At 36.3% G+C, this 26,545-nt stretch overlaps 1 protein-coding gene across 2 annotated transcripts in view; it reads right to left on the reverse strand.

The window, feature by feature from the left end:
* Nucleotides 1-26,545, reverse strand: part of MRPS28 (mitochondrial ribosomal protein S28) — a 235,614-nt gene that overhangs the window by 63,510 nt on the left and 145,559 nt on the right. The window contains exon 3 of one of the 2 annotated variants that reach the window (XM_037803584.1): nt 6,511-6,928. The exons of the other annotated variant lie outside the window; for it this stretch is intronic. Within the exon in view, the coding sequence (XP_037659512.1) occupies nt 6,760-6,928 (169 nt within the window). The 3' untranslated portion in view covers nt 6,511-6,759. Of the gene's footprint in view, nt 1-6,510; nt 6,929-26,545 lie in introns of those variants that run through there. 2 annotated transcript variants of the gene reach the window in all.

A 26,545-nucleotide genomic window follows, 5' to 3' on the forward strand; every position in this document is an offset into this window, starting at 1 on the left:
CTTCGTAGAGGACCAGAACTGATACAGAACTATGTGCGATAGTTTTTTGTTTTGTTCGTTTGGCATGAAGAATTGACTTATAAAAAGAGCTCTGACTTGGTTCAAACACTTGCCTGACTTTAATAATATTAAAGGAAACAAGATTGTTCCCTGAGAACTGGTTCTCTGGGATATCTCAACTAACCAGAATTTAAGTAGGTGATTAGGATTTGGGGAACTGATTTCTCTAGGATACTGAATAGCTGAAGATCACAGGGGTATTTTCATTAAGACAGCAATGGAAGACATGCTGCCCCAAAATAAAAAGTGAACCAAGAAAGAATAATACACAGAGCACAGGAAACTGGAACCTTGGACCAAAGCATTGGGGATATCTTCTCTAAATCAGGCTAGAAAATCACTCACCAACTAGACACCAAGTTTTTTATATATGCCCAGGAACTTCAGTGTTTAAACACTAGGTTTTAGACTGGTATCATAACAGATAGAAGGAATTTTGTGGTGACATGCCTTTGCAAATAGGAATAGATTGTCATGTGGCAAAACGCCAACCCTAGTTAAATCTATCTGTCTACCTACTTCTTGCTCAACATTATGGAAAAACCTCAAAATCATATTAATTGGATCACTTTAAATCCAGAATTGTAGGTTAAGATGCCAGATTACAGGCATTTGAAACACCAGAGGGTATAGATTCTATCTTCTTTCTTTGCCATCCCCTCTTCACAATTCAGCTAAACTCCTCTTGACTTTCATAGTCTTCATAGCACAGTGAATTTGGACACATATTTGTCCTACTCTTTTACGCCTCCCCCTTCTCTACTTCATCCTTTCCAAAGAGGAATGCAGGATAACAGACTTGTGTCAAAGTAGGAAAGAGACATCTACTTTGTGTGGATGTTCAGCTGCTCCACTAGAGAGGAGTGAAGGAAGGAACCTGGTACTTGTCTCTCAAATAGTTTCTACCCGACCCTCATTTTGATCCTCCAACCCCAACCACACTTTACTCCCAGCTCCAACAGTTCCTAACATTCTGAGGATTATGCAATATAAATCAGGTTGGTTCTCAACTTTCATCTCTGCAAGTCAGGCTTTGTCTGTCTGTTATAAGTCAATTTCTTTTCATCCATCTGCTTTCCAGATTACCAAATTTTGTTCCTATTGTCTCTTTTTCTGTTTTTCTCATTCTTGAGACTTTTTGTTTGTGCTTGTGTTCATGTGTCTTTCTGTCTGTCTCTGCCTTTATTATAGTTGTAGTGAGGTTTTGGAGGGAGTGAATCTAGATGTGTGTGTATTAATCTGGCATCTTAACCTACAATTCTGGATTTAAAGTGATCCAATTAACATGATTTTGAGGTTTTTCCATAATGTTGAGCAAGAAGTAGGTAGACAGATAGATTTAACTAGGGTTGGAGTTTTGCCACATGACAAATGGAGGGAGAAAGACCATGGGACTTAAGGTACTTTTTTGAAGGGAATAATCATAATGATGCTCCATGGACTCTAAAACTGGTAAGCTGTGTAATGAAAACATGAAGATGATATGGTGAAACATTGGGAATCAGTGACTTACAGTCTCAAAGATGAAAAAAAAAAGTTCTATTGGGCATACAAAATTAAGGGAGCAGGCAAATAGTCAAAATCATCTTGCAAAAGAAGCACAAAGTTGGAGGAATCACACTTATTACAAAGTTTTAGTGGTCTAAACAGCATGGTACTGCAAAAGGTTCGATACATAGACCAATGGAATCGAATTCAGAGTTCAGAAACAGACCCTCACATCCATGGCCAACTGATTTCTGACAAGGCTGCCAAGTCCACTCAATTGGGAAGGAATCGTCACTTCAACAAATGGTGCTGGGAGAACTGGGTCTCCATGTGCAAAAGAATGAAGGAGGACCCCTGTCTCACACCATACACAAAAATTAACTCAAAATGGATCAAAGAACTAAATACAAGAACCAGGTCTATAAAACTCCTAGAAGAAAATGTAGGAAGGCAACTTCAGGATCTTGTGCTAGACAATGGTTTCTTAAGACTTTACACCCAAAGCACAAGCAACCAAAGAAAAAATAGATAAATGGGACCTCATCAAAATTAAAAATTTTTGTAAACTCTAAAGACTTTACCACACAAGTGAAAAGACAACCTACTCAATGGGAGAAAATATTTGGAAACCACATAACTGAAAAGGCTTTAATATTGAGAATATATAAAGAAATCCTACAACTCAACAATAAAAAGACAACCTAATTAAAAAATGGGCAAAAGACTTGAATAGACATTTCTCCAAAGAGGATATGCAAATGGCTAAAAAGCACATGAAAAGATGTTTAACATCATTAGCTTTTAGGGAAAATGCAAATCAAAACCATGAGATACTATTTCACACCCACTAGAATGGCTACTATTAAAACAATAGGAAATTACAGGTGTTGAAGAGGATGTAGAGAAATAGAAGCACTCATTCATGGCTGATGGGAATGTAAAATGGTGCAGCCACTGTGGAAGAGTTTGGTGGTTCCTCAGAAAGCTAATTATAGAATTACCACATGACCCAGCAATCCCTCTACTAAGCATATACCTGAAAGAATTGAAAGCAACAACTCAAACAATATTTGCACACTAATGTTCATAGTGGCATTATTCACAATTGCCAAAAGATGGACGCAACCCAAGCGTCCATCAAACGATGAATGGATAAACAAAATGTGGTATATATATTCAATGGAATAGTGTTCAGTCTTAAAAAGGAATGAAGTTCTGGTTCATGCAACAATATGGATGAACCTTGAAGACATCATGTTAAGTAAAATAAGTCAGACACAAAAGGACAAATATTGTATGACCTCACTGATAAGAAATAATTAAGATAAGCCAACTCATAGAATTAGAACCTAGAATGCTACCAGTGGCTGAACTGGGAGTAGGGAATGGGGAGTTAAAGCTTAATTTGTACAGAATTTCTATTTGGGTTGATTGTAAAGTTTTGGAAGTGGATGGTGGTGATGGTAGCACAACATGGTGAGTATAATTAACAGCATTGAATTATATGTGTGAATGTGGTTAAAAGGGAAATTTTAAGTCATATATATACTAGAATAAAAATTAAAAGGTAAAACAGGACTGTACAACACAGTAAGCCCTATTGTAAATGAACTATAGTTATTAGTACAATTATAAAAATATTCTTTCATGAATTATAAAAAGTGTAAAATAATAATGCAAGGTGTTAATAGGGTGTTATAAGGGAAAAAAATACACCCTAATGTAAACTGTAGACTATAATTAATAGTGCAATTATAATATCCTTTCATCAATTGTAACACTAATATAAAGTGTTAATAATGAGGGGGGTGGTATATGGGAATGCTGTATTTTTTTACATGATTTTTCTGTAAACCTACAACTTCTCTAATTAAAAAAACTAATTAAAAATTTAAGGAGCAGGAAAGATAGTAAGTGAAAGGCTTGAAATTTAAATTTGAGATTCTGAAGGTAATGGTTATTGGGTGTGATCTTGGGAAGGGATGATGTGGCAGGCTGTATTTCCCAAAGATCGCCATAACAGTATCTTTTATCCTATATCGTCTTCTACAGTGTGACACTGCCACGTCACTATCAGGAGGTAGAGTCTTATTCCCCTCCTCTTGAATCTGCACCGGCCTCATAACTTGTTTGTGACCAACTGGGTGGAAGGGAAGCTGTGTGACTTCCTCAGCTAAATCAGAAAAGCCATGTCGTTTCTTTCTGGTTCTCCTGGAACACTTACTCTGGGGGAAGCCAGTCACTACATAAGCAATTCAACTACCCTGAGACCACCAGGCTGGAGAGGCCACATGTAGGTCCTCTAGTTGACAGTCCCAGCTGAACCTAACATTTTAGCCACTCCTGCCAAAATACATATGAGTGAAATTGTCTGCACTCTGTTAGACCAGCCAGCTGAGTACCTTTGAGTGACCTCAGATGATGCCACTTGGAACAAAATTGCCCAGGTGAGCCCTGCTGTATTCCTGACTTACATAATTTGTGATATATAATAAAATGGTTGTTGTTTTAAGCTATTAACTTTTGAGGTGATTATGTGGCAATAACACACACTGTGACTAAGGTTATTGGAAGATCATCAGAAAAGAAAAGGCCAAAGTTTAAGCTAACATTCAATTTCATGTTGAAGTTACCAAAACAGGTGACAAGTAGGGATGCTGAGGGAGACAGTAAGCCAGGTTAAAACTCATCAATGAATGAGGGGGAATTACTGGAAGGCTGGTAGCTGACAGCCTGAAGGAGGGGAGGTTTAGTAAAAAGTGATGAAGCCTTATGACATGAACTTCAAAGGAACAAGAACTTTTGAAGGCAAAGGGAGGAGAAATAATCTGGAAACCACAGAGGGGTGCAAATCCTGAGGTGTATAGGGAGTAAGCAAAACAAAGGAAAAAGAAAAACCTAAAATAGCTTCCCTTCAAGAGGGATAAGGGGGATTGGTGCCATGAGGGCACAGCCTTGTTTCTGTCAAGCAGCTCTCCAGATAAGAGGCTGAAGAGACAGAGGGGTTTGGTGACGGCAGCCCATGAGTGCCAGAGGGCATAACAGAAGGCTCTGGGCAGCTGGATGCAGAGAGGTGGACAATTGAGTCCATTAGGGGATCTTCAGAGTACCATTAACTAAAGATCTAGGTGGTGGTAGGTAACCTGGGAGCTACAGCTTCTGGTGATGACTGAGGAAAATTATGATGAGTAGCATGATTGGATCAGACCAGAAAGTCTCAAGGAGAGCGAGATGGATAATCAGATCAATATATTCCATCATTAAGCAAACATATCTAATAATTGAGGGTGGCAATTATAACAACTTTGCCATATGTAAAGAAGACTTCTGTACAACTTGAGGCATTTGAGAGCGCTAGCTCAGACACAAGCAATATCAGAAGAACAAACCAGTACATGTCCCAAACAAGAAGCAGAGGTTCATCTTTACCTATCCCAGAAAGGGAGTACATCATTCAAACACCAGGACAGTGATTTTAAACTCATTAAACAGCAAAGTACATAAAAGTCAGGATGCCCTATCTATCTAAACACCATACAATACCGATAAATATAATAATCTGCTAAACTAGATAGCATCCAATACTTGATTTTACTATTGAAAAAAGCAAACAAAAGAAATGATTATATTCATTCATTTAGATAGTTCTGGGGGGAAAACATCATTTTTTGTTTCAGGTGTGAAATACTTCAGTGGCATTCACAGAAAACCAGTGTTACCAGGAAGCACATGTTAAAAACTATTCAGATTTAATCACCAAAGAATTGGTTCAAAGTGTTTCAGATACAATTAGACTTTTGAGCTCCACCAGGGTAGACATTTTATTCATCTTTGTATTCTCTGTGCTAGTCACAGCCGGGCATAATGTGGCACTTAATAAATGTCTGTGGAATAAATGAACAAATTAAATTTCTACTGATGTTTTATCTCCAGGATTTAGCTTTTGGACCCTAGTAAGGAAGCCCCGCTCCCCAACCCCCCAACCCAGGCCAAATGTGTCTTGTTTCTTGAGTCCTAATTAAAAATACATGATTCATAGTTTCTATCTTCCATCTGGCCCACTTTTATGAACTCCAGACCAATATATCCAACTAAGTACCTTCAGAATATTTCATGTTACAGAAATCTCAAATTTAACATGTCCAAACAGCCCTTGACAATCCCTCTCAACCCTGCTCTTCCCTATCTCAGTTAAAAGCAAATCAATTCTTCCATTTACCAAGGCTAAAAACATTGGTGCCATACCTCACTCCTCTTTTTTACTCTCCATACCCAACATGTTAGGAAATCCCATTGGCTCTCCTTCGAAGTAAATCCAGATTTCAACCACTCCTCACTACCTCTATTGCTACTACTCTGGTCCAAGCTGCCATCATCTCTCCCCTGGATTATACTAGTCTTCTCACTGGTCTTCCTGCTCTGTCCTTGTTCATCTTCAATTTACTCAGTCTACTTAATCAACCTGCTTAAAGGTATATTCCATTATAGCCCTCCTTGCTCAGAATCCTACAATGGTCCTACATTTCAGAGTAAATAAATGCCAAATTCCTTACTAGGATCTACAAGGCCTCCCCAACCTGTCTGAGCTCATTTTCTAAGCCCCAGTGTCTTACTCCCTGTTCCTTAAACCAGACAGGCAGACCTGCCGCAGGGTCTTTCCACTAGCCTCTTCTCTACTGGAATAAGGCTTGCTCACTTATTTCCTTCAGATAAAGTGAACGCTTCAGTGAAGCCTTTTTTTGACACGGCACCTAAATTTCAACCAGTCACTCTGATACTCCATATCCCCATCCCCTGCTTTATTTTTCTCCTTAGCTCATATCACTCTCTAACACACCATATATTTTTTTTTACTTATTTTCTGTGTACCCAGTTGAATGTAAGTTCCATCCAGGGAAGGAATTTTATCTGATTTGTTCACTGCTATTTTTATGGTGTGTAAAATAATCCCATGCATGTAGATAGGCACTCAAAACATTATTTATTGAATGAATGGATTTCTCAGTACAGTCTACAATATCCCAAAGGAAAGAATGGGTTAAAAAAAAGCAGGGGAAGGATACGACTAAAGAAAAATCTTAAAAATAAGAGCCATAATTATAGTCTTCATTTATTACATCTTTCAATCATTCATTGACAATTTTCTAATTGCATTCTTGATGAATACCTGGGTTTAACAAAGAGGGAGTGAATGCATTAAACAGAGTTTGTTTATTTTTCACGATTTTCCTCTTTTGATTTTGAGTCTTTACTGTCCTGGAGTCCTAAAAGAACTGCATCAGCTTCTAGTATGGTGGTATCTGTTGTTGCTCCCAGAAATCTGGATGTCAGTTCAAGATCTAAGAGCCGCAGACGTACCCTGGTTCCTTTCTGGTATTTCCTAAATAGTAAGAAAACAACTCCATTAATGCTGCATATCATAACATGAACAACTAGCTTAGAATAAAATTCAAATTCTAATTTTAATTTGTGTTGACACAAGTTACAAAAGTTAGCACTGATATCTGAGAAACAGTCATTTTTCACATAAAAAAGTAATTTCACTGAGGAGCCTATTACGTCAGGATTTTCACCTTAAAGGTGTCACAATAAAAAATATATTCCAAACTGACATTCAGTAAGTCAGTTCTCAAAAATGGCATTTATTTTAATGTCATACTTCTTCTTTTTTTTTTTTTTTAATATGATATTGGTATAGCCACTCCAGGTCTCTTTTAGTTATGACTTGCATGGTATATTATTTTCTCATCCTTTAACCTAATTATGTTTTTGAATTTAAGGTGAGTCTCTTGCAGATAGTATATAGATGGGCCATGCTTTTTTCTTCATTTGCTCTGCCTTTTAATTGGAGAGTTTAATCCATTTACATTTATAGTTCCTATTGATAAGGCAGCACTTTCTTCTTCTATTTTGCTATTTAGTCTCTGTAAATCTTACACCCTTTTTGTTCCTCAATTCTTCTGTTAATGCCTACTTTTATATTTATTTGATTTTTTGTGTTGTGCCATATTTACTGCCTTCTCATATATATCAGGATATATTTTTCATCTATTTTTCTTGTGGTTACCATGGGGTTAAAATTTAACATCCTAAATATATAACAATCGTATTTGGTTTGATACTAACTTGACTTCAATAGTATAAACATACACTCTTCCTAAACCCCTCCCTACCCCCACCTTTTTTTGTACATGACCAATTATATATCATTGTACATTGTATGACCAAAAATTATACATTTATCATGACTTTGACATTGCCTTATGCATATGCCTTTTAGCACCATGTAGGAAGTAAGAAGTGGAGTTACAAACCAAACATAGAATACAATAATACTGACAAGAGTGGGGGATGGGCACCAGTAACCACACACTGAGGAAGCAATTTACTAGTCTTTACCGTAATTTACAAGCCTCTTCCTCCTGCTCTTCCTTGGATGCTGAACAGTGTTCTACTGGACTCCAGAGTATCAAAATAGTTGATTCAGACAGTTCCTGCCTGTTTAATAGTTGTTCTGGTGGAAGCACTGATTCCTGGAGTTTCCACGTCCTCCTTCTTCTCCTAATATGTCATTCATTTTTAAAGTCAGAGACTACCAAGGGGTAAAAAGGTTTTCATATACAACTTTTTCCTCCTAAAATTAGTCTTCTTCTGAAGTAAATTTCACAAAAGCAAAGCGGAAGAAGTCTAAGCGCATAGTAGCAATATCTGGGACTGACTGCAGTGTTATTAAAATGTAATGTCAGCCATAATATGCAAGATGGCTCAATTTGGTTGATAAAATATCCAAGTGTTTTATAATACCAAACTCCAACTGATAATCATTTGTCTTTCTTCCTTGATCAATCACTTAAGAGTTTAATATCAACATTTATGATAAATAGAAAAGCTACAGGACAGCGAGAGCAAGAACATCACTGCTTGTTGAAAGCCACCAATCTTTAAAGATCTAAAACTACACTTTAAATACCCTAAGTTAATTTTAAAATTAAAATGATTTTATATAAACAGAAAATGAATAAATAAAGTTCTCAAAAAAAGTCACTGAAAAATAATTTTGGTAGAAATATAAAGAACAGTCTCCATGTAATGTTTCATTAAGTATACTGAAGGAATTTATAAGTGGTCCATCAAGTAAACATTTCAGTTACAGTATTTGTTTAAAAAAAAAAAAGATTTTTTTTTTTTAATTCTAATTAGAGAAGTAAAATGTCTTTTGTATAAAATTTGGAAAATAAAGAAGACAAATACAATTCTACTATTGTTAATATTTTGACGTATTATTCAAGTCCTTCCATATGTATATTTACATTTGTGTGACTGTGTATATATTCAACAGCATAGATAATATTTTCTGGGTCTTTCTTTTAAAAAAATTAAAAAGATATCCTAGAATATTAATGGGGGCATAGCTTTATATTCTTAGAAAATAGTAATTATAGAACATATTCCATATGAATTAACCATTGGGAAAGTAGGGTTAGTTCACAGATAAGACAGAGCTGAACATTATATCTGTCTACCTCACTTAGAGCCATAACCTGTGTTCTAATGGAGTCTTTCATTTGTCCCAATGGCAAGAGTTAGTGAGTTGTTCAGCTTTGATCCATGTTGGCCCCTCCTCCCCTTCTTATCCACAACACCCATTAGTTATCAGACTTTGTACATTTTTTAACACAAATATTTCTTGAATCTAATTCTTTGAGTCTCCTCATCTTTAACTAATGCTTGAGGTACAACATGATCTTCTGAAGTCCATCTTTCTAGCCTATTTCTCATGGCATGATTGCTAAAGTGGAAATAGTCCAATATCTATTCCCACATACTTCTATTCCTCTGTACCTTTGCTTTTGTTGCCAGCACTGCTTGAACCTTCTGTGTAAATGCTATTGATTCTTAAATATCCAGGTAGAATGCATCAAATGCATCTCCCAAAAGCCTCTCCACTTCCCTGTCAGAACAAAGTGTCTGCTGTTTGACATGGGATTACCTGAGACTGGGGTAGTCAAATCTGAGTCCTGCTACTTACTAGTTATGTAATCTTGGGTAATTTTCTTTTTCTGAACCAGTTTCCTCATCTATAAAACAGATATTCTAACTATTTTCTGTATTTGCTGTGAAGATTAAATGAAATAAAATATTGAAAATGTATAGTATAGTAGATGCAAATGTTAGTGCCCTTTGTTTATAGTAGGCCTTGTATTGGTTATTTGTGTAAATGTCTGATTTCTCATTAGGTTGTAGCTCCTGGAGGTCTGGCACTGTTTTGTATTTATCTCTGTATCCTTCTATAGCAAACACAGCAGTACTCAAGTGCCTGCCAATAAATTAACATGACACTTGCTGATAAGAGCCACCAGGACACTGAATGTCTATTTTCTCAGCCCTAGCATCTGTGCAGACTGGTACATTCATTTCACCTCTCTTCAACTGGCTTGGTATAGTACCTGACATACAGAGGTTAATAAATGTTAGTTCTCTTCTCCTTACCTTGCTCAAACGTGTTAACCTATTTCTTTTTACTTATTTTTAGGAGAATTACTCATAGGTGAACTATAAATTAACTATGATGAGGGGAACAATGACTTTTTATAAAAAGAGTTGAACATATCACAAACAAAGCTCTGGACAGGGAAACACAAGAGGAAGCTCAATGGTTGGTTATTATTCAGCTCTCAGAGTAAATGGCTCCAAGTCATGTAAAGTCTAGTGATCTCCAATTAAAAATAAAAACAGAAACACCACAAGTGCCCAGTATGCTTGGTAATCTATGGAAGACAAAACTCTCTTCCCACTTTTAGAAGCAGTAAGTCTTTAATAATATTAAAGCTTTTGCCTTCATTTCTATAAATTATGGAAATCATCCAGCGAGCAGATAAAGGAGATGAGAAATAAACTCCAGGCCTTTACACGTGCTGAATCTGCCAAATATAGATATTGTGAACAAAACCAAACCAAAGCCTTTAGAAGATTTTCTGACTTCCAATACTGAGGATTATAGTTATTTCTACACAAGTGTTATCTTCTCTATCAGACTGTAAGCTCCTTAAAGGCAGGGATTTATTCATACCTGTGTCCCTTACAGTACCTTGATGAATAAATTTCACTTTATGTAATCTTTTGAACAGTGGTTTCCACACTTCCCGATACATGAGAACACCTGGGTGGGCACCATCAGAGAATGAACTGGCAAATCTGTGGTGAGAAGTGAGAATTTGCCTTTTTTAACAAGCCCCCTGGTGTTTTGATGCAGTCTTCTCTGATCACCACTTCAGAAAATCTGGCCTAGAATTACCTTATTGTGTACAATAAAGTGCAGAAGGATAGGACATCCCACACATATACAAAAAAAGCCCTCTGACAAAACTTTGTGGCCATTATTAACAGCCTTCAAGAGTAACAGATGTTTCCATAAGAGATGACAGTCTTTTAGAGTAAGTAATTAGACATAAACAACAACAACAGCAAAAAGGTAAGGCAATAACATTATGCAGTGAAGAAATGCACCAAAAACGAGTTCCATTAATAAAGCTCACTGACAGCCTGGAGTATATGGGGCCTCTCCTGCACAGACTATCTGTTCTGGGAAATGCAGGACACAGAAAGGTTAGCATATTCCTCAGTCTACAGAAACAGTGTCCATAAAGTGTGTTTATCCTTGCTGTAATTTTGAAACATGTTATTAAAGAAAAGACAAAAATAACTAATGATTATTTCTGAAAACTCCATTACTTGCCAATGTAATTTAAGATGAAGCTTCAGTATTGTAGTCTTCAGTAATCACTTATACTACTCATGTCTTCTCATTTGGGGTTTCCATTTTTCCACATACCAAGTTTTAAAATAAATATGCCAGCAAACTCTTCTTTTGGATTTTTTGTGCAATCTTTAAATGGTCATCTTTATTCAATTATCTTGGCATAAGTCTAAAAATCCAGAAGAGGTAATATTATGTGGTGATTACAAGCATGAACTCTGGAGTTAGATACTCCAACTCTAGCACTTATAAATCATACAACCTCAAGCCAGTTACTTAATCTCTGTTTCAGTTTTCTCATTTGTAAAATGGGAATAATAATTGTGTGACCTCCTAGAGTTCTTGTGAGCATGAAATGAGTTAACACGTGACAGCCCTTTTAAGCGCTCAGTAAACGTTAGCCAACACCATTAACCATCACTGTCATCTTCATCATCATCATCAAAACATACCCATTGACACTGATACTCTAGTGATGGCTCCTGTAAGAGCACTCCCAGCAGGTCATAATTAAATCAACGGAGACTTCCTCCCGAAGTTGACTTTGGGCCTGGATTTTGATTCAATGTTTGCTTTGATTCAAGTCCTACTTGTTGTAATGGTATAGCCATTATAACCCTAAAATGTATTATAACATAAATGTTCCACAAAACTGAAAACAATTTTGAAACAAATATTGAATTTCCTCTGAGAGTGTGAGGCAAAATAACACTGAACAAAAGCAAGTATAATTCAAAGAACTACATATTTAACAGTCCACATTTCCCAGCATTAACCACAATGTAACTGGAAACAAGAAAGCAGCATATACTGTCAGTCACAAAACAGTCACATTGATTTATCTGCTCCAGTATTCTTTTTGACATTGGCTCACGGAAGACATAAAGGCAGGAAGAATTGTCTAACCTTACCTACTGTGCCAGTTTGGATTTATGTCCCTCACAAAAGTCATGCTCATTTAACTCAATCTTGTTGGGTGGAACCTCTTGATTGAGTGTTTCTGTGGAGATGTGACTCACTCAACTGTGGGTGATACCTTTGATTAGATCATTTCCATGGAGGTGTGACCCCACCCATTCCAAATGGGTCTTGTTTAGTTCACTGGAGTATTTAAGAGAGTTCAAGAGCTGACACAGACACTGACACTTAGAGATACTTAGAGATGCTTGGAGACGCTAAGAGGTGAAGCCCAGAGTTTGCCCCAGAGAAGCTGAGAGGACCCCCAGATACTTAGAGAGAAACGTTCTGGGAAAAAGAAGCAAGGACATACAGGAGCTGAGAGGGAGGAGATAAGAGAACCCCAAAGGCATTTGGGAGAACACCATTTTGAAATGCAACCCGGGAGCAAAGGAACAGCAGATGCCAGCCACGTGCCTTTCCAGCTGACAGAGGTGTTCCAGATGCCATAACCTGTTCTTCAGTGAAAGTATCCTCTTGTTTATGCTTAGTTTGGACATTTTTATGGCCTTAGGACTATAAATTTTTACAAATAAAACTCCTTTATAAAAGCTAATCCATTTCCAGTATTTTGCATTCTGGCAGCATTAGCAAACCGGAACACCTACCTCCTACCAATTTTGCTTCTTTAACTCTTGATGGAGCTAAAGCTAACCCTTTTATAAACCCACTTGTATTTTTGGCACATACCATTTCTTGGAAAGAAGAGGTAATTCATATAGCTTCACTGTTTGTTCTTGAAAGAACAAACAGCTGTTTTAAATTTTCAATTTCAATAACAGACTTAACTTCTAACCTCATCAACTACCGTCTTCATGATTTCAAGACCTGAATCTATCTCCTCGATGTCTTCTTTCTAGAATGAAATTTTATTATGTTTTCATTTAATTAGTTTTCCTTATTCCTTTGATTATTTTAATGAATTCTCTTTTTTAATAAATGCACCAATGTCCACAAACATAATTTTGCTACTGTTAGGGAATGAATCACGTCCCCCACAAAAGGCAGATATTTAGGTCCCAACCTCTGGACTTGCAGGTGTGAACCCATGTGTAAACAAGACCTTTGAAGATGTTATTAGTTAAGGTGTGCCCAAACTGAATGATGGTCAGCCTTAATCCAGAATGGTTAAGTCCTTCTCATAAGCAAAGGAAACTCGATACAAAGGAGAAGCACAGGAAGAAGCCAGAAGCTGAAGGTCAATGGAACCTGGAAAAGAAAGGAGAAGATGCTGCCATGTGCATTGCCAGGTGATAGAAAAGCCCAAAGGAACCCCAAAGATCGCCAGCAGTCAGCCCCACAACACCACAGTCTTTGGGGAAAAAGCACCACTTTGCTGAAGCCTTGATTTTGAACTTCTCCTAGCCTCAAAACTGTAAGCCAATAATTTCCTATTGTTAATACAACCCATTGTATGGTATTTGTTTTAGCAGCTAGGAAACTAATACAGCTACAGTGTCAGGGAATTCACAAATTACCTGAAGGTTATCCATAGACTTCTAAGACTAAGAAGCCCCAGTCTTAATTTTCTTAAGTCTGTTTGGTTTTTCTTGAGATAAAAGAAGTGGGTTCTCATTTCTATAGCACATCATGGCTGTAATATTTTTGTCATTTTGCTTTACTTCCAAATGTACTTCTTAAGGAAACCCAGGACTTTACTCAAGCTCATTGGGTCAATGCCCAAGGCCACACAGCTAGTAAGAGGCAGAGCCACCCTCTACCACAGACTTATTTTCTAATGCGAATAATACAAAAGTGCATAATATGTGCAAAGATGAAATGTTTCTTTCATTATCACTGGACATTTAAATAATGAATAAGGACAGATGTTAAAGAAGAATTAATCCACAGCAGCACTGCATTTTCAATTAAAAATTTTATATGGAACCAAAAGATAAATCAATAAAACATGTCCAACAAAGGAATGGGCTTCAGATAATTATCTAATGGGAATGGATGGCTCCACCATCTTGAATATTTTTACCATAAAGCACAGGTTTTCTAAAATGTGTTAGAAATGTTTAGAGGTGTTTTTGGATGTCACAATAATTAGGAACTTTCGGCATGTAGTGGGTGGGTGGGGGGATGGGATGTAGACATTCTGTTACGCACAGAACTCTTCTGTACAACAGAGTGGTCCTGAATCTGTGCTAGGCTTTGAGGTGATAAACAACCTGCTTATAACCATTTAAGTCTGCTAAAGATAAATGCAAAGTTGTTTTTATAGTTTTAGTATACACTACATTTCCAAGAATGCAATTATTGTGTAAACTGATGGAAGACTGACTTTATTCAAAATGTTACAAGAGCTGTTCACTATTTCAGAAATTGACATCACCATAAGCAATACCACTTATGGTTTCTGAGTCAATATTATTTTAAAAATTTCCTCTTTGTGTTTAATGACCTGTGTTAAATACATCTTCTTTACAGTTTAACCTTTGGCTTAATCTTTCCATTGATAGGAGATTAGTCTCCTCTATAGCTACCATCTAAAAACACATGACTTATGATTACTCCCGTCAATAAAATACATTGATAAAAATTTAATTAAAACATCAATAATACCTAAACACTCTTTCAACTGAACTTTCTGCACTGATGGAGACGTTCCATATAATGTAGTTATTGAGCAACTTAAAATATCACTACTGTGACTAAGGAATTCAATTTTTAATTATACTTAATTTTAATTAATTTAAATTAAAATAGCCACATGACGGCACAGCTTTAGACAGTCTCAAATTGACAATAAAAGTAGCAAGCATACTTGTTTAATGATACATATAAATATAAATTGTGGTAGAAAGGCTAGTTTTACAGGAAAACACTACAAAATAAGTTTTTCTAATAAATAAATCTTACTTAGATCTGGCTATAATAAAACAATCAGAGCCCGCATGTTTGTCACTGCTAACCCCTCATTTTTTTCCCTTCTGTCATTTTTGTTCTAACTCAAATCTGTAAGTGATAAGATACTAGACACACAGCAATTGACCTGCCTTATCAGATATTTACAGGTTAAAATTAAATTCTCTAAATAGATATATTCTCCATGTTACAGACAGAAAAATTAAACTACATATAAATAAAGCCACTGGCCTAAGACCACAAGTGCACAAGAGGATTTAGAGATTTTTTTTTTTTTTTGGCTCTTTTATTAAGTTCTCAATTACCTGTGGCCTCTTGCAAAAACAGTAAGCTTAAGCCTTTTATGAGTGGTAAAAATTTACCACTTCATACAGTCTTATAAAATCTTTCCCCCAAAATGAAATATAAGTTGTGTTGCTACCATCCAAATCATTATTATTATTATTCTCCATTAGAAAAATGGTTATTTTCAGTGATAACAAATAACGAATTATATTCTCAGAAAAAAATGTCTGCAGTTTTATGGAATGTTGTTTATTCTTCACATTTATTTTTTAATTAGGAAAAACCCAGATATTAATTTTTCATAAATCTTGTATTTCATTTTTAAGCCATGGAATATTGGCCTTGAAAGGGAAACAGGATATCTCCAATGAGCACATTCAAAATAGAAATAGCCTTTTATTTTACTTTTACTGTTTGGTGTGTTTCTTTCTTTTAACTTCAAGTGCTTGCTTCTGAGTGATCTTTGTGAACTCCAGCCTAAATGGATTCAATCCCAGCGTTTACACGACCACTCTCTTCCACTGTGCACTTTCTCAGACCATATGCTGCAGTAAATGAGCCTGCAGGTCTAAGCTGTATAGGAAAAGAGCAATTAAATCTGGTTTTGCATTTCTGTATTAAGAACAGTGGTTTAAAGATTTTCCTTTGGAGAAGTTTTTTTTACATTCTTTCCACAGACATTTTTTAACATCTGTCAGCGCATGCTAGTGATGTTTTCCACTGACTTTAAATAGAGAGAATCTCCCTGACTACTTCTTTGATATAAATATATGAAATAATACAAAGCCTAACTAAATACAAGGCTTGGATTGAACCTCAGTATCCAAAGAGAATATTATGAGGAATTCTGGCTTTGCTAGTCAAAGTAGTTGTTGTGCTGTAATCATAATTCTCACAGGTTTTAAAAATAGTTCTTTTGAAATCTTCAAGCATCTATGTATGTTTTCACCACAGTAAGTTAAAATGGTTTAGAACTTTTTCTGATTTATTCACAATTCCTTAAAATTTTAAAACTTTAGAAGTAAACTTTTCCTTTTCTTTTCTGAAGAGGAAAAAAAGTCTCTAATGGTTTAATTAAATCCAACTTGTTTTTGTAATTCATGCAATCGCTCACAGTAATGTTGATTGACATGTAATGCCAGCAGCCATGTCTATGTGTGTAATTTTTTCTTCTTTAAATGAATGGTCTGAACCTCAATTTCTTCACAGCTAAAAAGCACAGTGTTAAAATAGATCTAAGCAAACAAATGCTGAGAGAATTTGCTAACAAGAGACCTGCCCTACTGGAGATACTCAAGGGAGCCCTACAGACAGAGAAACAAAGAAAGGACAGAGAGACTTGGAGAAAGGTTCAGTACTAAAGAGATTCGGTACGGGTACAATAAAGGATATTAATAGACAGAGGGGAAAAATATGACAAACATAAACCAAAGGATAAGATGGCTGATTCAAGAAATGCCTTCACGGTTATAACGTTGAATGTAAATGGATTAAACTCCCCAATTAAAAGATATAGATTCACAGAATGGATCAAAAAAAACGAACCATCAATATGTTGCATACAAGAGACTCATCTTAGACACAGGGACACAAAGAAACTGAAAGTGAAAGGATGGAAAAAAATATTTCATGCAAGCTACAGCCAAAAGAAAGCAGGTGTAGCAATATTAATCTCAGATAAAATAGACTTCAAATGCAAGGATGTTTTGAGAGACAAAGAAGGCCACTACGTACTAATAAAAGGGGCAATTCAGCAAGAAGAAATAACAATCGTAAATGTCTATGCACCCAATCAAGGTGCCACAAAATACATGAGAGAAACACTGGCAAAACTAAAGGAAGCAATTGATGTTTCCACAATAATTGTGGGAGACTTCAACACATCACTCTCTCCTATAGATAGATCAACCAGACAGAAGACCAATAAGGAAATTGAAAACCTAAACAATCTGATAAATGAATTAGATTTAACAGACATATACAGGACATTACATCCCAAATCACCAGGATACACATACTTTTCTAGTGCTCATGGAACTTTCTCCAGAATAGATCATATGCTGGGACATAAAACAAGCCTCAATAAATTTAAAAAGATTGAAATTATTCAAAGCACATTCTCTGACCACAATGGAATACAATTAGAAGTCAATAACCATCAGAGACTTAGAAAATTCACAAATACCTGGAGGTTAAACAACACACTCCTAAACAATCAATGGGTTAAAGAAGAAATAGCAAGAGAAATTGCTAAATATATAGAGACGAATGAAAATGAGAACACAACATACCAAAACCTATGGGATGCAGCAAAAGCAGTGCTAAGGGGGAAATTTATAGCACTAAACGCATATATTAAAAAGGAAGAAAGAGCCAAAATCAAAGAACTAATGGATCAACTGAAGAAGCTAGAAAATGAACAGCAAACCAATCCTAAACCAAGTACAAGAAAAGAAATCACAAGGATTAAAGCAGAAATAAATGACATAGAGAATAAAAAAACAATAGAGAGGATAAATATCACCAAAAGTTGGTTCTTTGAGAAGATCAACAAGATTGACAAGCCCCTAGCTAGACTGACAAAATCAAAAAGACAGAAGACCCATATAAACAAAATAATGAATGAAAAAGGTGACATAACTGCAGATCCTGAAGAAATTAAAAAAATTATAAGAGGATACTATGAACAACTGTATGGCAACAAACTGGATAATGTAGAGGAAATGGACAATTTCCTGGAAACATATGAACAACCTAGACTGACCAGAGAAGAAATAGAAGACCTCAACCAACCCATCACAAGCAAAGAGATCCAATCAGTCATCAAAAATCTTCCCACAAATAAATGCCCAGGGCCAGATGGCTTCACAGGGGAATTCTACCAAACTTTCCAGAAAGAACTGACACCAATCTTACTCAAACTCTTTCAAAACATTGAAAAAAATGGAACACTACCTAACTCATTTTATGAAGCTAACATCAATCTAATACCAAAAGCAGGCAAAGATGTTACAAAAAAGGAAAACTACCGGCCAATCTCCCTAATGAATATAGATGCAAAAATCCTCAACAAAATACTTGCAAATCGAATCCAAAGACACATTAAAAAAATCATACACCATGACCAAGTGGGGTTTATTCCAGGCATGCAAGGATGGTTCAACATAAGAAAATCAATCAATGTATTACAACACATTAACAAGTCAAAAGGGAAAAATCAATTGATCATCTCAATAGATGCTGAAAAAGCATTTGACAAAATCCAACATCCCTTTTTGATAAAAACACTTCAAAAGGTAGGAATTGAAGGAAACTTCCTCAACATGATAAAGAGCATATATGAAAAACCCACAGCCAGCATAGTACTCAATGGAGAGAGACTGAAAGCCTTCCCTCTAAGATCAGGAACAAGACAAGGATGCCCGCTGTCACCACTGTTATTCAACATTGTGCTGGAAGTGCTAGCCAGGGCAATCCGGCAAGACAAAGAAATAAAAGGCATCCAAATTGGAAAAGAAGAAGTAAAACTGTCATTGTTTGCAGATGATATGATCTTATATCTAGAAAACCCTGAGAAATCGACGATACAGCTACGAGAGCTAATAAACAAATTTAGCAAAGTAGCGGGATACAAGGTTAATGCACATAAGTCAGTAATGTTTCTATATGCTAGAAATGAACAAACTGAAGAGACACTCAAGAAAAAGATCCCATTTTCAATAGCAACTAAAAAAATCAAGTACCTAGGAATAAACTTAACCAAAGATGTAAAAGACCTATACAAAGAAAACTACATAACTCTACTAAAAGAAATAGAAGGGGACCTTAAAAGATGGAAAAATATTCCATGTTCATGGATAGGAAGACTAAATGTCATTAAGATGTCAATTCTACCCAAACTCATCTACAGATTCAATGCAATCCCAATCAAAATTCCAACAACCTACTTTGCAGACTTGGAAAAGCTAGTTATCAAATTTATTTGGAAAGGGAAGATGCCTCGAATTGCTAAAGACACTCTAAAAAAGAAAAACGAAGTGGGAGGACTTACACTCCCTGACTTTGAAGCTTATTATAAAGCCACAGTTACCAAAACAGCATGGTACTGGCACAAAGATAGACATATAGATCAATGGAATCGAATTGAGAATTCGGAGATAGACCCTCAGATCTATGGCCGAGTGATCTTTGATAAGGCCCCCAAAGTCACTGAACTGAGTCATAATGGTCTTTTCAACAAATGGGGCTGGGAGAGTTGGATATCCATATCCAAAAGAATGAAAGAGGACCCCTAACTCACCCCCTACACAAAAATTAACTCAAAATGGACCAAAGATCTCAATATAAAAGAAAGTACCATAAAACTCCTAGAAGATAATGTAGGAAAACATCTTCAAGACCTTGTATTAGGCGGCCACTTCCTAGACTTTACACCCAAAGCACAAGCAACAAAAGAAAAAATAGATAAATGGGAACTCCTCAAGCTTAGAAGTTTCTGCACCTCAAAGGAATTTCTCAAAAAGGTAAAGAGGCAGCCAACTCAATGGGAAAAAAATTTTGGAAACCATGTATCTGACAAAAGACTTATATCTTGCATATATAAAGAAATCCTACAACTCAATGACAATAGTACAGACAGCCCAATTATAAAATGGGCAAAAGATATGAAAAGACAGTTCTCTGAAGAGGAAATACAAATGGCCAAGAAACACATGAAAAAATGTTCAGCTTCACTAGCTATTAGAGAGATGCAAATTAAGACCACAATGAGATACCATCTAACACCGGTTAGAATGGCTGCCATTAAACAAACAGGAAACTACAAATGCTGGAGGGGATGTGGAGAAATTGGAACTCTTATTCACTGTTGGTGGGACTGTATAATGGTTCAGCCACTCTGGAAGTCAGTCTGGCAGTTCCTTAGAAAACTAGATATAGAGCTACCATTCGACCCAGCGATTGCACTTCTCGGTATATACCCGGAAGATCGGAAAGCAGTGACACGAACAGATATCTGCACGCCAATGTTCATAGCAGCATTATTCACAATTGCCAAGAGATGGAAACAACCCAAATGTCCTTCAACAGATGAGTGGATAAATAAAATGTGGTATATACACACGATGGAATACTACGCGGCAGTAAGAAGGAACGATCTCGTCAAACATATGACAACATGGATGAACCTTGAAGACATAATGCTAAGCGAAATAAGCCAGGCACAAAAAGAGAAATATTATATACTACCACTAATGTGAACTTTGAAAAATATAAAACAAATGGCTTATAATGTAGAATGTAGGGGAACTAGCAATAGAGAGCAATTAAGGAAGGAGGAACAATAATCCAAGAAGAACAGATAAGCTATTTAACGTTCTGGGGATGCCCAGGAATGACTATGGTCTGTTAATTTCTGATGGATATAGTAGGAGGAAGTTCACAGAAATGTTGCTATATTAGGTAACTTTCTTGGGGTAAAGTAGGAACATGTTGGAAGTTAAGTAGTTATCTTAGGTTAGTTGTCTTTTTCTTACTCCCTTGTTATGGTCTCTTTAAAATGTTCTTTTATTGTATGTTTGTTTTCTTTTTAACTTTTTTTTCATGCAGTTGATTTAAAAAAGAAGGGAAAGTTAAAAAAAAAAAACAAGGAAAAAAAAAAGATGCAGTGCCCCCTTGAGGAGCCTGTGGAGAATGCAGGGGTATTCGCCTACCCCACCTCCATGGTTGCTAACATGACCACAGACATAGGGGACTGGTGGTTTGATGGGTTGAGCCCTCTACCACAGGTTTTACCCTTGGGAAGACGGTTGCTGCAAAGGAGAGGCTAGGCCTCCCTATGGTTGTGCCTAAGAGCCTCCTCCCGAATGCCTCTTTGTTGCTCAGATGTGGCCCTCTCTCTCTGGCTAAGCCAACTTGAAAGGTGAAATCACTGCCCTCCCCCCTACGTGGGATCAGACACCCAGGGGAGTGAATCTCCCTGGCAACGTGGAATATGACTCCCGGGGAGGAATGTAGACCCGGCATCGTGGGACAGAGAACATCTTCTTGACCAAAAGGGGGATGTGAAAGGAAATGAAATAAGCTTCAGTGGCAGAGAGAATCCAAAAGGAGCCGAGAGGTCACTCTGGTGGGCACTCTTACGCACACTTTAGACAACCCTTTTTAGGTTCTAAAGAATTGGGGTAGCTGGTGGTGGATACCTGAAACTATCAAACTACAACCCAGAACCCATGAATCTCGAAGACAGTTGTATAAAAATGTAGCTTATGAGGGGTGACAAGGGGATTGGGAAAGCCATAAGGACCACACTCCACTTCGCTTAGTTTATGGATGGATGAGTAGAAAAATAGGGGAAGGAAACAAACAGACAAAGGTACCCAGTGTTCTTTTTTACTTCAACTGCTCTTTTTCACTCTAATTATTATTCTTGTTATTCTTGTGTGTGTGCTAATGAAGGTGTCGGGGATTGATCTGGGTGATGAATGTACAACTATGTAATGGTACTGTGAACAATCGAAAGTATGATTTGTTTTGTATGACTGCGTGGTATATGAATACATCTCAATAAAATGAAAAAAAAAATAAAATAAAATAGATCTAAGGTCTTTTGCAGTTCTATGATTTTTATTCTACTTTTATATAATCTTACATTTTTGAAAATTGGTATCATATAGAATATTAAGTACAACTGATTAAGCGTATACACAAAATGCAAAAATTTAAGGCTACATATTAGCAATGTAAAATATTATTCTTTCTTAAAGAATTGCTTATTAACTAACAAGTGAACATTTCTACACAGACTACTTGAAGTACTTCACACTTGCCCCTTTTTTCAAAGTACTTTCTCTGCCATATTTCCATAACATATCTAGCCTATGGTTATCTTTCTGTTCAATCTGTAAAATGCCTATCAAGATGCTCTCATTTCCTCTTTTTCTTCCCTACCTGATCACAGGTATGCATCATTCCTTGGCCCCTAACTAACTGTCTGTTTCTGTACGATCTGTTGAATAAGTTGCCAATTATTTAGAATATACACCTATCTACTTTATTACTGCCTATCAGTGTACTATCAAGCACAGCAGTCATGGTTAATAAAATAAAGGTGAGAGAGTGTTCTCGAAATTCTCGCCCTCTTCAATATTTCCATTCATCATTATAGTTTAAAGTATAGTATACATCTTAAGTCCTAATTTATTATCACTGGTCATTAGAAGATGTAAATCAGCAATAAATCATTATAATCACAATTTATACCACTTGAACTATTACCAAAGCCCTTTGAAAAACTCAATGATTTTCACTTAAAAAATTCCATAGTGTGCCTTTCAACTAAGCCAAAATGAGCAATGCATATAACTGGCAGTAAGTGTACTATGTGTCCTCATGGTAGTGAGGAAACAACTGTTTATAATACCAAACTGTATTTCCTCAAATTGCAGTGATCTTGTATAAGGATTTTGAGCTCTTAATGCAATTCAAAATTTTAATGCAATTTTACTGACATACATTCACATACCAGATAATGATCCACAATTATTCAATGGTTCACAGTATCATCAAACAGTTGAGCATTCGTCACCACAATCAATTTTTTTAAATTCAGTTTCACTGAGATATATTCATCTATCATACAATCATCCACGGTGTTCACTCAACTGTTCACGGTACTATGATATGGCTGTGCATTCATCACCCCAATCTATTTTTTGAACATGTTTCTTATACCAGAAAAAAAAGAATAAAAAATAAAAGTAAAAAAGAACACCCAAATCACCCCACTACCCTATTTTTCATTTAGTTTTTCTCCCCATTTTTCTACTCATCCATCCATACACTGGATAAAGGGAGTATGATCCACAAGGCTTTCACAATCACATTGTCACCCCTTGTAAGCTACATTGTTATACAATCATCTTCAAGAGTCAAGGATATTGGGTTGCAGTTTGATAGTTTCAGGTATTTACTTCTAGCTATTCCAACACATTAAAACCTAAAAACAGTTATCTATATAGTGCATAAGAGTGCCCACCAGAGTGACCTCTCGACTCCACTTGAAATCTCAGCCCCTGAGACTTTATTTTTTATTTTTTTATGTTTGTATTTTTATTTATTTTATTTATTTTTTAATTAAATTCAGTTTTATTGAAATACATTCACACACCATACAATCATCCATGATATACAATCCACTGTCCACAGTATGATAACATAGTTATGCGTTCATCACCACAATCTATCTCTGAACATTTTCCTTACATCAGAAAGAACCAGAACAAGAATAAAAAATAAAAGTGAAAAAAGAACACCCAAATCATCCCCCCATCCCACCCCATTTGTCCTTTAGTTTTTATCCCCATTACTCCACTCATCCATACACTAGATAAAGGGGGTGTGATCCACAAGGACTTCACAATCACACTGTCACCCCTTGTAATCTACATTATTATATAATTGTTTTCAGGAGTCCAGACTGCTGGGTTGGAGTTTGGTAGTTTCAGGTATTTACTTCTAGCTATTCCAATACATTAAAGCCTAAGAGGTGTTATCTATATAGTGCATAAGAATGTCCACCAAGTGACCTCTCGACTCCATTTGGAATCTCTCAGCCACTGAAACTATTTCGTCTCATTCTGCATCCCCTTTTTGGTCAAGAAGATACTCTCAGTCCCATGATGCCGGGTCCACATTCATCCCCGGGAGTCATATTCTGCATTGCCAGGGAGATTTACACCCCTAGGAGTCGGGTCCCACGTAGGGGGGAGGGCAGTGAGTTCACCTGTCGAGATGGCTCAGTTAGAGAGAGAGAGGGCCACATCTGAGCAAGAGGTACTCAGGGGGAGACTCTTAGGTACCATTACATGCAAGTTTAGACTCTCTCAAGGGGAGACTCCTAGGCACAATTATAAACAGGTTTAGCCTCTCCTTTGCAGTAACGAGCTTCATAAGGGCAAGTCCCAAGATAGACGGCTCGGTGTACCACACCGCCAGTCCTCAATGTTTGTGAGAACATCAGGAACAATCCAGGTGAGGAAGTCCAACACCTCGGCATTTTCCACCAGCTCCTCAGGGCGGGTGTCCTGCATATATATTTTTATTTCTGCCCAAATTATTTTGGAATATACCACAATCAATTTTTGAAATTTTCATTACTCCAAAAAAAAAAAAGGGAATAAAAATAAAAAACACCACCCAAAACATCCCATACCTCTTATCCACCTCCTATTATTTATTTATTGTCTTTATTTTTGTACTCATCTGTTCATATACTGAATAAAGGGAGTGTCAGTTGCAAGGTTTTCACGATTACACAGTCACACCATAAAAGCTATATAGTTATACAATCATCTTTTAGAATCAAGGCTACTGGATTATCATTCAAAGTTTCAGGTATTCCCTTCTAGCTATTCTAATACACTAAAAACTAAAAATCGTTATCGATTTACTGCATAAGAATAACCTCCAGATAGACCTCTCAACTCTATTTGAAATCGCTCAGTCACTGAAATTTTGTTTCATTTCTTGTCCCCCTTTTGGTCCAAGAAGGCTTTCTCAATCCCATGATGCCTGGTCCAGCCTCATACCCAGGAGTCATGTTCCACGTCACCAGGGAGATTAACATCCCTGGGAGTCATGTCCCACGTGGGTGCCTGTGATTTTAATTTAAAGGTATGATTTTGGTTTTCCCTTATACCAAATTTTTTAACCTTGCCTTTGTAGCATTTTGTGTCACTACAAATAGAAGTTTTGATTTTTGTTCAAGCATTGTTATATTTTATGAAATGTGAAAATGGAACATTTTAAGTGTTCAGAAAATAATTTCATTTTTTAATAATGTGGACTATGCATATAATACAATACAAATGACATCAATAATGACAGTTATAATCTTCCCTCATAGTTACAAAATAAGATGTGTTAAGAAATCAAGAAATTGGGGAATGGAAAATCCTGTCTATTTTTATGCAAAAAAATTTGTTGCTGGTCAAAATATGAATAGAAATATGTATGGAGTATAGGGAGGAACCCAAAGGGAACAGAAGGATTAAATGTTTAAACTTAGTGCTATTACTATGATATCTAAGCAAACAGGGGCACATTTTGTAGTATATAATTTTATGAGAAAAGAATATATATACCTGTTTTAACAGAGACAAGCTTTGGCAGCACAAATCCAGTTTGGGCAAAGAACAGTCTCTTCAACAAATGGTACTGGGAGAACTGGAGAGCTATATGCAGAAGAATGACGGAGGACCCCTACTTCACATCATATACAAAAATTAACTCAAAACAGATTAAAGTCCTAAACATAAGAACAAAAAGCATCTAGAAGAAAACATAAGGAAACATCTTCAGGATCTTGTGTTAAGCCATGGTTTTTACACTATACCCAAAGCATAAACAAACAAAAGAAAAAATAGATAAAATGGGACATCAAAATTAAAAACTATGTACATCAAAGGACTTATCAAGAAGGTAAAAAGACAGCCTAAAGAATGGGAGAAAATATTTGGAAACCATCTATCTGATAAAGGTTTAATATCCAGAGTATATGAAGAACTGCTACAAATCAACAACATAAACACAAAAAACCCAATTAAAAAATGGGTAAAAGACTTGAAAAGACATTTCTCCAATGAAGATACTCAAAGGGCCAAAAAATAGATGAAAAGATGCTCAACATCATTAGCAATTGGGAAAATGCTAATCAAAATCAAAATGAGATACCATCTTATACCCATTAGAATGCCTATATTTAAACAAATGGAAAATAAGTGTTGTACAGGATGTAGAGAAACAGGAACACTTGTCCACTGTTGGTGGGAATGTAAAATGATGCAGCCATGGTGGAATACAGTTTGGCAATTCCTCAGAAAGTTAAGTATTATCATATGACCCAGCACTCCACTTCTAGATATATACACGAAATAATTGAAAGCAAGGACTTGAACAGGTATTTGCATACTGGTGTTCATAGCAGCATTATTCACAATTGCCAAAAGGTGGAAGCAACCTAAATATCCATCAACAGATGAAGAGATAAACAAAATGTGGAATATATACAAAAAAATTGGTCCTAAAACGAATGAAGTTCTGACACATGCTACATGGATGAACCCTGAA

Source organism: Choloepus didactylus, chromosome 14, assembly GCF_015220235.1.
Source record: "Choloepus didactylus isolate mChoDid1 chromosome 14, mChoDid1.pri, whole genome shotgun sequence".
NCBI classification, from domain to species: Eukaryota; Metazoa; Chordata; class Mammalia; order Pilosa; family Megalonychidae; genus Choloepus; species Choloepus didactylus.